The 13,378-nt window shown below is 38.4% G+C and overlaps 1 protein-coding gene across 1 annotated transcript in view; it reads right to left on the reverse strand.

The window, feature by feature from the left end:
- The window catches only part of ihha (Indian hedgehog signaling molecule a), a 68,694-nt gene that overhangs the window by 25,239 nt on the left and 30,077 nt on the right, over nucleotides 1-13,378 (reverse strand). Inside the window, exon 2 of the mRNA XM_006636794.3 lies at nucleotides 12,361-12,622. Within this exon, the coding sequence (XP_006636857.2) occupies nucleotides 12,361-12,622 (262 nt within the window). The remainder of the gene's footprint in view (nucleotides 1-12,360; nucleotides 12,623-13,378) is intronic.

Here is a 13,378-nt window from a genome sequence, read left to right on the forward strand (position 1 = left end):
TGTTGCCATTTGCTACTTCATAAGGGTGCGATGGACAAAGACTGTGACACAACAACTTAACTTTTTCGACGTGCCCTGATATCAAGCCAGGAAAAAAAAAGCAAGCGAGAGAAAAACCAAGGCTGTCTCATTTTCAACTAGGAAAATCATTGCCAGTTTTTATTTTTTTTTAGCATAAGAACATTTCTACAGGACAGTGACCGTCCTCATGATTCTATGTGTTAAAAGAGCTCATGAGTCTAGTCAGGTGAATCTGCGTAGTGGTTTACATCCAGATTGCAGATAGAGAAAATAAGGACCTGAAAAGATGCAGGTATAAAACCCCTCAAAATATAGTATTTTCATAGTTGATAAATGGGACGGATTTTATTTGCCATTAATATTACTTTCATAATCTCCTAAAGACATCTGTCCACACACGTGATTTGGAATAAATGAGCATTACTAAGCAAGCAGTGCCCCGAACAAGATGGTTTTTCTACAGTATTTAAGGGTATACTAGTATATTAAAATATATTTCTATCTATAATGTGTGATACAAAAAAATATCCAAAAACTTTTTAGTACCATGTACATAATGTTTTATTTTATAGCAACAAATCAAACTTTTGTCTCTATCAAACATTCTATATTACTCTACAGCACTTCTAGGAAGTGAAGTAGTAATAATCTATGAATGGCTGCTTTATTGCTATTTTATGTCATGCTACTTATAACAATACTATATTACATTATAAAGGTATTATACTATGTTATAATATTTATAATGCTATGGTACAGTAACATTAATGTAATCCATGGTATGCCAACTAATATGCTGTACTTATACTACAGTATATTGCTCTGAATAAGGTGAATGACAGTGTTGTTGAAGATCTTAAAAATTGTCTGAGGATTCAGTAAACAGTTCAGGACACAAAATTTGCAAATAAATCAAACAATGGCTACTGCAGAAATAATGACACAATGATTTGAACGAAAAACTGACATACCCAGAAATATAAACCTATCCATTCTTCGTTGTAGCTGGAGAAAAGCATCCATGCAAGTAACTGAAACCTTTCATACTATTTAGCAAATACATAACGAAAATGTCTTTCAAACAAGGGCGCAACGTATTAAAAAGACATGTCTAGCCAACAGAGTGGTATTTATTCCCCCCTGAGACTGTTGCTGAAAAAATCCAGATTTGTTAGCCAAAAGTTACAAATATTAATACTGGATACAAGGCCCATTCCATTGGCCACCAACATAGCAACACTCATAGTAAATCATACATAGATCTAAAGTGAAACACTACAGGCTGTAGAAGTTTCAGTGGCAAAGGCTGCATCATTCACCTTTGTTATCCCCTCATACTGTAGCAGAACGTGTCTTACAAGCCAGCATGGATGCTACTGTCAATGCAAAAAAATGCTTAGAACATGAAGATGGAGATTTCCATTAGTAAACCAGCATGAGTACGAATGTCTGCTATTGGATGCGACAGAAAAGCGCATCTGGGAAAATACAGTGCCTGGCATCTTCAACTGAAAGTACAAGTAAACAGCCAAATTATTCAGGCCCAAGCAGAATAATTTCCTGAAGAGCACAAGGATGTCAAGTAAGGTTATTTCAAAGGGCAGATATGCTATTGTTAGCTGCCAAACAATGTGTTCTAAAAATGTGTTCTGTCCCTACAGCAGCAGCTCATCAGGGTAAGCAATTTCCCTTCCTGATTCCCATAGTATGATGCTGACAAACAATATGGATGGGATTTTTGGATGGGAGGCCTCAACTGGACATAGGTACCTTACACGAAGATGCAAAGAACTTCCGCCACAAAAAGGATTTTTAGATGAAACTACTAATCCTCTAGTTTTGTGTCCAGAGTTCTATTCACTCCTCTGTGCTGCTTCCTCATGATAAATAAAATACAGAATATATAAAGAACCCATAATAATATAACTAGTATAACTGAAATAAGCCAGTAGCTGATTCCCCAAATCTAGAACTTGGGCATTAATGTGAGCATTCATCACTAGTCTTACTGTAAATATCTAGTAGACACCATTCACTAAAAATACAAGATATTGCAAGGATCACAGTAGCTACAACCCCTTGTAAATATGTGTACCCCGATAATTAGCATTGTTGGTTTCAACATGTTAGAGAATTCAATTCAGTGTAGAATTAGTAACCCCAGTACAGTTAAACCCTTACTATCCAGCCTTTTACTCTACTACTTTTACTCTGTAAATTATTCTATTCACCATGTAACCTCTGTCACGGTCATCCTTTGATGCACTTACAGTAGGTACTGAAATAATTTAATGTAAAGCAGACATGACGTATGATCCTTGCCTAGTTTTGTCTCAAAACATTTACATCATCCGACTTCATGACTACATCAGCAGTATGTGGAGACAAACTCAATCTTACAGCCACTGAGAAGCTGGAGATCAGAAAGCCAATGGAGAAGGGTGAAAATGAGAAAAACTTCATGAAGGAACATTCAACATTAGCTTAGTGATGATCTACAGTATGACATCAAGGCTCAAATGGCTTGGCTGCCAGAATTCAAGGTTTCGTTAGAAACAAGCAAAGATATTGATATCTTTGCTTAAATAAGGTTTTCTATGGCTAGTTCTATGGCTAGTTCTCTTAAGAATGTGTGGAATGCACACCCATTTCTGAACCCCTGCAGACTGAGAAAGCTTTTATGAGAAGATGGAGATTGCAGAAGCACACACATTTTCAGATGGCGGCTGCCTTCATCCTGGCATCAGAAAGCTTGATGTTTTGGGGGAGAAAAAATCTGCGATCAGGGAAAATGTCTTATGGCACAAGATAAGTAGTTTACAGTATCTTTAGAAAATATAAGAAGCCAAAAGCTTTCAAGGGTGTTGCATAGCAGAACAAAGAAATGGATAGACAGAGAATCTTTCTTTTGGTTCATATTATGTCGGGGAATATTTTCACAGTTTTGACTGACAATCTGACTACTCTTATACAGCCCAAGAATCGAGGAATTCTCCAGAATCTCTTTTCTAGAGCAAGCTTTTACATACATGTTGGTAAACTATGAGGATATCGTCCACGGTTTTCTGTCAAACATGCAGTACATAATTCTGCATGTGCTGTGAAGACTAAAACTGGAGAGCCCAGTAATTTCTACGGTTCAAGAGCAACTCCTTTTACGACGAAGAGTTTGCAGGCTCCACAAACAGCAAAAGGAAGCCCATTTGCGAAACCCTGGAGGACTTCAAGAACACCGAACGCACAGTGTTGTTAGAGGAATAAACAAGAATGCAGACATCAAAATAAACCCATCATGGCCTGGATTTATTTATCAAATTCTATTAGAATTCCAGTTATTCTTCTTAGTAAGTGATGCAACTGCATATCATTAAAAGCAATTTTCTGTGCTGTACTTCACTGTAATATCTACTTCTGTGCTGTAATGGATGGATTACAACTCAATGGTGAGTAATGTGTTTAATTTTCCTTGCTTTATTTGCAGCTTCGGTCTGGCGAGTGAATTTATCTTGTGTGTGCATTGCCTGGAATAATTGGTGCTGTGTGTTTGCAGTGTCATCATTTCAGTCATGGCTGAAAAACGTTCTAGTAATGTGACAAGCAAGCCGAAACCTAATTCCAAATGCCTTAAATTCCAAAAAGGAATTAAGGTATGTGATGTCCTTGCTTGAATTACAGTTTGATTATGAAAGTACTACATAGTAATAATATTGTAATAGGGGAATTTTGTTTCGTTACAGTCCTGTGATAATACTGCCAATGATAGCCACGGTCAAGTCTGAACATGCATTTACACATAAGAGTGTACTACTGCTTAATAGTTTTAATTCACTACATATATATTAATACAATATTTTGTTAAACATATATAACAACCTACGTGGACCTTCCTCATCAGGAATAAATTATCTAAAATGTCACCAGGAATTTTTAAACACTTTCTACATAATGTTAGTTGGACAGATTTAGGAAACAAAAGCTAACCAATTGCATTTCAAATCCATCCGATTATGACAAGCGAGCATTCTTTACAGACTTATTTCAAAGCTTAATATTCATAGCCTTATATATTCATAGGAAGTCTATTCATTGCCTATTCACTGATAACACAACTCTTGCCATGGTTATAGAGTATGTTGTTCCCTTGACAATACAATGTATGGCTTTTTAGACGCTTTAATCCTTTAAGTAGCTGTATGTAGCTGAAAATGGCCAAAGAGGAGATGGATCCCATCTCTTCTCTTTGTATTATGTTCAGTTGTGTCAGAGTGCCCAATAGAGAAAGTCTGGAGCTAGGACCCACTTGCCGCACTGTAGTTTAATTGGTCTCAGTTACGCCCTTTGAGTGTATGCAGCTCAGGTGCTCTTTAAGGTCTGCTGACCAGTAATTACCTCAATGCATGGAGAGCTCTCGACATCATTATCAGCCTGTGAGAGTCTGACACTTACCTCACCGGCACTAATGGCAGTTTCTACCCACAACACTCCCTTAAGGCCTGTGTGCACTTCCACAGACACTGACATCGTTTGGGTCCGGTGTAAATTAAAATGTTGCCGTAGCCGTATAGAAAACATTCAACTAAGACGTTGGAATAAGTCTGCATGTTTTACTTATTGTACTAATTATATTCATTCATTGTACAAAAATAATATCTATTATTTTATAGATTGCCTTTCATGTTATGCCTCATCTTTTTTATAATAAAAATAGGTATACCCACATGAATGAAATAACTATAATAAAAAAATAAACTAATTTATAAAACATGATTTGAAACTGACTGACTTGCAAGATCAAATAAGGGTGCTCATCCTACAGCCTTGCAGCCTTTCTGTAACAGAGAAAGTCCCCAAGCATTAAAAGCAGAACTGAAAGAAAGCCAGAGTTCAACAAGCTGAAATGATTTGTAGGCGTATAGGGAGTTAACAGGTCAGGGCTGTGGTCAGAAGCCAAACTTGAATAGTTTTGGTTTCCACAATGTGCTCATGAAGAATTAAAATTTGATTTGATTCTTCCGTTACTTCTGTGTTGATTTATTTGCTGCTCAATCAGGTTTATTTTAACCTACTGTAATAAAGGAGACTTTGAGCAGAATTATCCTTTTTCATTAAGTGGGACTTACTAACCAATTGAGAAATACTGGGATATTCCAAAATTAATGCATCATGTTGGGAAAAAGTGTTTGTAAAACATTTTTATTCTGAATATGAAATAATTTAGATGAATAATTGATCTCCTCATCACAACTACTGTATATTTCACAAATAATACCTCAAATATTTCCCATACTGTATATATCCATTTTATACAGCAGATTTTGAATTATTAAATACATCTTTGAAATCACACATCTACAGTATATGAATTGCTCCAAAAGTATACTTTTATCATTACGTCAAAAACATACAGTAATATATTTTTATCCACAGGGGATACAAATAATAAATAGCCTCCAGCCTCCATTATGACTTATTAAAAGTCATTAAACACAGATGAAAGACATTATAAGCAATAAAGGATACCAGTCCACAAACATAAGTGTCTACGATTATTGTATATTACTGTATATTTATTGATATCATATCCAAAGGCTAAAGTTGGTCAATCTAGACGTAGTTTGTAAGTAATTATGTACAGAAAAATAACATTTAATTTAAATCTTCAACTAGGTGATAATATTTGTATGATTTTAAATCATGGCTAGCCTTCAGGAACATAAAGTAAACTATAGGTCACATGGAAAATGTCTATGTCCCCAGGAAGAAAATTGTTAGGAAACAATGAAAAAGCAATGTCTGGGTAAATATGGAATTTAATCCACGAAAGTTATGTTTAAGATTTACAGTGCACTGGTAAGACCTCTGTCAATGTACTGTGCTCAGTTTTAGACACCATACCCCCAAAAGGATTTTCTAGATTTCAGAACAGTTCAGACGAGCATCGAGAGAGATTCGTAGTCTCAGAGGAATGTTATTTATGATGGAGAATAGGAAACACTTCTTTACACAAATTGCTGTGGGTATCAGAAATAGGCTTCCCAGCCAAGGAGTATTCAGGCAGAGAATACTCTGGGTACTTTTAAGAAATGGCTGGACAAAAAATTAGTTTAATTTAGGTTTAAAAATATGAAACCAAATGGCCTCTCCTTTGTTCTTATCCATTCATATGTACTTATCCATTACATAATGGATAAAGGTTTCTATTCCCATACAAATCATTCCATTAATGGTGTGCACAAAACATAGGAACACAGTAACTCGTATTCATTCTAAGTTATAAGATCTAAGTTATAGATCGAGCACTCACACAGATTGTTATCAGGTTGAACCTAACATCACAGGCTGACATCAAATCCTTTCAGATTAATTTCATTTTGTCAATGACTGGTACGTTTTACATGAATCTTACGTGAATCTTTGGAAAACAACCAACCAGTGTTAAGCAGTTTGGAGATCCGGGCGTGAAAGTAAACGTTTTGAACACTGAACTAATAAGCAATGTGTATACACAATATCAACCTTATAACACAAAGTTCCATATAGGACAAATTCAAATAAAAATTAAATATTAAAGAACTACTCAAATCATGACATCAAAGCATCCACTGTTGAACTATTTACATGTTGTGCAATGGAGCTCCAGGGAAACATGGAATGAAGGTAGTGGCAGTGTCAGAAAACCTCCCACAGCAGGCAGCAGTGAGCCTCATCATGATTATCGTCTGTCAACGTGCTAACATTTTAGCAGGCTATGCTTTCCAGTTCCTCTCCTGTGACAGCGAGCATAATTTAACACACTTCCCAATAGGCTGAGAAATGACATGTGATGTGGCTGCACTGTATTCACTGTGTTCTTGTCAGGAAACCAACTGGTAGAATAGGAGGATCCTAATGTGTCACCGTGAATCCCACAGAACGCGGAGTAGCACAGAAAAATAACATTTAATTTAAATCTTCAACTAGGTGATAATATTTGTATGATTTTAAATCATGGCTAGCCTTCAGGAACATAAAGTAAACTATAGGTCACATGGAAAATGTCTATGTCCCTAGGAAGAAAATTGTTAGGAAACAATGAAAAAGCAATGTCTGGGTAAATATGGAACAATCCAAAAGACAAAATCCAGGGGCTTGGTCAATTAGGGAGGCAATGAGTCCGGTAACCAGAGAAATCCAAAAGACAATCCAAAGACAAAATCCAAAAGGCGTGGTCAAAAGGCAGGAGCAAAATTAGGTACCAGAAGATCAGTCAAAAGGTTTAGAAGCACACACGCACACACGCACACACGCACACACGCACACACGCACACACGCACACACGCACACACGCACACACGCACACACGCGAGACTACTACTGGAGGCTTCTCAATAGTGAGCAAGGGTTGGTGTGTGAGGGAACTTTAAATACTGAAAGGAAAGGGATGTGGTTGGATAATTGGTTCGGGAGTGAGACGTTGTGGAATCTGGTGCATGTGGGAATGTGATGGGTTCAATTAGGAATAGGACTGTGAAACAGTGGGTTTGGGAATGCAACAGCTTTTGCAAAGGAGAGTGTGGGGTGTGACAGGAATGGAACGGCGTTTGCGAGGGAGAGTGTGGGGCATGACAGTCCTAAGGAAGATTACTTCATTTAAAGATGTCTCCTTTTATTAGAACATCACACGAACGAATGCATTTCTTATACAAAAGCAAACACGACATTCATGTAATAGTGGGTCTCCTCTACACATTCATGTGTATTCAGTCTCTTTCAATACACATGCACATAAAGTAACTACATAATGACAAGCATTGTGAATTGTTTGATTATACCTGTTTTACACTGAAGTAGACAGAAAGCAGTCATGTGTCTTATTGAAATCTGTTCATTTTAATAATGATTTTACCTTCCTGAACTCAGTTTAATACTGTATAATAATGCAAATACAAATCAAATTCTGAATATTTAACACACAAAAGTAGTGCCTTTACTATTTTTTCTAACGAGTTTTTACAAAGAATAGAAGTAGTGTCTCACTGATAACCCATAAGAAACAGGTTCAGCACTATCAGTAATCAGCAATCTGTAAGTCTCAACAAAAGATGATAAATAAACTGAAGATATAATACTGACATTAAACATTGAGGTGATTCCCCAAAATACTAATAGAGTCTTCATTTAGTATATAACGATATACATACTGGCCATTCTATTACTAATGTAACAGACTCCCATTTAGGTTTTGCTCCAATAACTAATGAGATCCGAAGATATTCAGCTTCTGCATATTTCACCAAATAACCAACCGTCCATAATGGACTTAATAAGGAATAAATTAGGAGTTCTGCAAAGACGATTCTTTTTAAATTGTCATTTGCATTAAAATAAAAAGGTTTTAATGATCAAAACTAAATGATATCATGTCATAATGCTCACTTATTAGTATATACTTGAGTAGTTAACTGCCTAACCTACACAGGTATTTACAACCTCTTTCACCAAATGATTTCCCTTTTTACAGCGGGAGGAAATTAACCAGGCACTGGAAACAGAGCAGGGTTTACAAACAGCAAAGGCCACAGGAAGCTGGTGTACAAGTGGTAGCAATCACAATGAATAGTATGATTACAACCAGCCTGCAGTGAGGACAATTTCCTGTTTTCTTGATGTTTACAGGCTTATCACTGATAAGCACCAAGAAAATACCCCCGGTGCAAAACAAACAAAAAAACACCAGAAAGGATGATATGGTTTACATTGACATCACTCCTTCCCCAGTGTAATTTTAATTACATACTTTTGCCACCTTCCTGCTTTATTTATATTAATGCATTGTGAATGCTTCATCCTTCCCATAATGGCATTGGACAAGCTTGTTTGAAAGCATTATATTTACATAGGAAGCGCCTAACATCACTCTGTAACTCACAACTAGCAACCCACTGAAGCTAAGCAGATGTGAGCCTGGTCAGTACCTGGATGGAAGACCTCCTGGGAAAAACTAAGGTTGCTGCTGGAAGAGGTGTTAGTGGGGCCAGCAGGGGGTGCTCACCCTGTGGTCCATGTGGGTCCTAATGTCCCAGTATAGTGACGGGGACACTATACTGTAAACAGGCGCCGTCCTTCGGATGAGACGTAAAACTGAGGTCCTGACTCTCTGTGGTCATTAAAAATCCCAGGGCGTTTCTCGAAAAGAGTAGGGGTGTAACCCCAGCGTCCTGGCCAAATTTCCCATTGGCCCTTACCAATCATGGCCTCCTAATAAACCCCATCTATGAATTGGCTTCATTACTCTGCTCTCCTCCCGACTGATAGCTGATGTGTGGTGAGTGTTCTGGTGCACTATGGCTGCTGTCGCATCATCCAGGTGGATGCTACACATTGGTGGTGGTGGTGGAAGGGAGTCCCCATTACCTGTAAAGCACTTTGAGTGGAGTGTCCAGAAAAGATCTATATAAGTGTAAGCAATTATTATTATAATATGAATTTTGAAACATGAGCCATGGCATGACCAAGCACTATAATTTCCGATCTGTGCTTTTTATTAGTAGGAGTTCCACGGTATTTTAGCCCCTCCACTTGGCAGCTATTCAAACAAATCAGTGATGCCCACTAAGAACTCTCAGAACAGTGCATCTCAAGTCTCTCCCCAGACATGTCCACAATACACAATGCACACAGGCACAATGTTCAACATAGTCTTGCACAGGTTGCAGACATGAGAACAGCATCAAACACTGAATGGAACAGCAGAAATAATTATTCACAGTCAGGGCTCTCTTCATGACAACATGGTAATGAAGTCCACAGGTTGACGTCTCACACCTGCCACCAGGTGACAAAGGTCATTATAATATTGGATTTTGACTGGTACTTCATATTCATTAACACACTTTTTGATTGTGTTGTATAAGGATAGTAAAGCAAAGTTATCATGTAATAGTCTATTATTCAGTTTGGCCTGTCTCCTTAAATATAATCTGCTTGCTATACAGTATATTGTGATAAAAAATGCCCATGAAAAAGGCTTGCTAAAACCAGTGATAATCTAGAAACCAAGCTTTAACAACGATTCCTAGACATGTAGTAAAACATAATTAAGAGTGAAGACACTTAGGAAGTGACATAACACACATTTAAAAGCACTGTATATTAAAAGTAAAAACACGGCAAATCACCAACTTAAGGGTATCTACAAAATTACACCCCCCAAAAAATAAACGGCACAACTATGTAATCTTGTTGTTGTACCCTTGAGCAAGGTAGTCAGTAAAATGCTGTACTGTTTTGGATAAACGTGCAAGTCAAATATATTAATAATAAGCATCTCTTACATCAATGAAAGTTTTATGGACCCTCCACCATCTGCACTTGCATAAATTACATAATATAAGACATATTTAACTCAACATTTAACATTATTTAACTCAATGCATGTTTTATTAGTTTTGCATATTCCCTGTTTTAATATGTTATGCTCATTGCCAAAGGATCAAATGTCTTCCTTCAGCAAACTATTTTCTCCCTTACCCTCCTCTCTGCTCCTTTTTTGCTGAACGTCTGCTTTTTTATTTGTGGAACAAATAAAGTAATATACTAGAGAACAGCAATACACACAAAGCAGAAAACGGACAGATGTCAGGAGTAATGGTTAGCTGTGCTCAGCTAGTAACATGCAATGCAGGTGACAATGTTTAGTTGCTGTATTCCACGGTTAGCGGCAATGAAGGAGCTGCTTCATCTCCTCAGCGTCATCGTTTGAAGGCTAGGTTGTACAAAGACAAGGGGATGTATGTGTGGGAGTCCATCGAGGAGGTGTCTGTGATCTCTTCTCACTCTATATTCCACTAACCCTATCCCACTACCACACTTCCTACTCACCATGCCTTCCCTCTCCACTACCTGAACTACCTGACAGGTCTCCAGTCATTCCAGGTGCTCGTCGTAATCCTTCTAACATTGTCTAGCTATAGACCTCTCTGCTCTCATCTTTTCTGTAGGTCTTCAGAACTGCCAGTCAGGCTGTCTTCATATCGGCCTACCCCTCATGCTGGATCTCTCCCAACATTTCATGGCTCTCACTGAAACTAGGATCTCTCCAGATCACACAACAACACCAGCTGCACTCCCCTCCAATTTCTACTGCAACGAGCCTCAGGCCTATGGATGAGGTGATGAGGCCGATATATGCATTTCCCTCATCTGGAAATACAACACTCCTGATGAGGCACACAATCCTGTTTCCCCCCTTATCCTATTTTGACTTTTATACTTTTCACCTCATTGTCCCTGCTGTACTTTTACATCATTGACCTCTATGTCTCTCCAGACCAAATTCGTGCGATTTTTTCGATTAACTAGACATCCCACAGTGCACGCTTCCTGAAGATGGCACACCACTGTTTCTATTTGGGGATTTCAAAAGAAATCTTAATTGTTCATAAGCTTTCACAATCTCCCGCTGCACACAAAGCTGGCAAAAAGCTACACCTGAATTTCTCACGGAACTACAGCACTGCCAACCTCATACCCACTTCCTTTCAGCTCTGAGATCACAACTTTGTGACCTCCTCCCTGTCTCTCCCCCCTTCTCCAATCTCCTCCGGCACCGTTCATTTGTAGTCTCAAGGACAAACCTCGTTTCTGTCTTCCTCTTCACTGTCTTCTGTCAAGCACTTCTCAAGTCTGCCTACAGACAAAGCCACTGCAACCTCAATCTCTTTACCAGATTTTTCCAGATCTCATGCAGCACTTAGACTTTTCCTCCTGAAGGAAAGACCACCATCACCAACTCATTTTCTCCAAGACCACGTCTTGGGCAGTCCCTCACTTAATCACTCTTCTTTGGGCTCTCCTTATTATAAAGCAGCACTTCTGACTTTCTAATGCACTGTTCCACTAATAGTGTGCTTCCGTGAATCTATGAACAATGTCTGGTTTCACCCAGTACCAATGTCTTACCACATACTAACTTATATTGAATTTTGTTTCCTTTAATGAATATCATCTTCATTTGCTTAAGAGATACAGTAATTGGTGATGTAATTTATAGTGCAGGTCATTAACATTATTCATCATAGATGTTTACTTATAATTAAGTTGAACATGGGACTATGTGGTCATTGTTCCACATGTCATGTTCTAACGCATACGTTAGGTAAGCAGGGCTGCAGTTAGTGAATACTGGAGGTGTTGTCAAAACGAGATGAGGGGACTTCCACACATCACTCAGTGAATGAGGCACTTTGTTTCAATCAATATTAATTTAGACTCACTTACGTCTAAAGCGACTTTCTGTTGTATATCAAATTGATGAGGCTGGTCCAAAAAATTAAAATGGCCGCGTTGCTCTCCACATACCTGATTTAACACTGCAGTGCACATGAGCCTTGGATTCATAGTAGACCCAGTCGAAACCCGCCTCTACGGCCAGCCGCGCTAGCATGGCGTACTTGGTGCGGTCCCGGTCGGAGGTGGTGATGTCGACTGCCCGGCCTTCGTAGTGCAGTGACTCCTCTGAGTGGTGGCCATCTTCATCCCAGCCCTCCGTCACCCGAAGCTTCACTCCTGGCCACAGGTTCATAACCGATATTGCCAGGGAGTTCAGCTTGTCCTTGCAGCGCTGTATGCAGTCATGGAGACACACACAGACAGACACCGGGTCAGAGACACACACAGAGGGTTAGAGACACACAGAGACTCGATGTAAACGCACATACAGTCAAACGTGTGACAGGCCAAAGACACAAAAGCAGATACTGTATGTTCAGAACAATTTACTTTAGAAACTAAGACACAAGTGTACATTGAGGTTCGCTTGCACATACAAGTTGGTAGACACAGAGCACAGGAAAATGAAAGGCAGGTACAAACTAGCTCAGCAACAGAAAGTTAAAAACAAAAACAGATTTTGGCAAAACGTATTAGTGAAAAGCATTCACAGCTTAAGCGAAAATGGCACAAAGACTACAGACACGCATTTCACCGCAGTTAAGAGATGGTAGGGGTAGAGGCACATGGAACGAACAAAAACAGAATAATATAAAAACAGAAAGAAGCAGCAGTTAAAACAACAGAGCTTAATTAGAAATCAAGATCTCAGTGATAATCTGAAATACTGACAGAATCACTGCTATTATTTGTCTACACAAACACAAACATTAAACCTTAAGAATTAGTGCCTAGTAGTGCAAATATTTCCCTGCAAGATAATTTACACCTGTGGCATACACAATACTGGATACTTTGTACAAGCCCACAGATTATTTGGAGTTTTACCAACAGCATCTGCTCCTTCAGAAAATAACTCTTCAGGAACCAGTTAAAAACATCATAACGAGCACTGTACCAGAAGTGAAGAGAACCATTTCGTATAAAC

Source organism: Lepisosteus oculatus, chromosome 12 (genome assembly GCF_040954835.1).
Source record: "Lepisosteus oculatus isolate fLepOcu1 chromosome 12, fLepOcu1.hap2, whole genome shotgun sequence".
Lineage (NCBI taxonomy): Eukaryota > Metazoa > Chordata > Actinopteri > Semionotiformes > Lepisosteidae > Lepisosteus > Lepisosteus oculatus.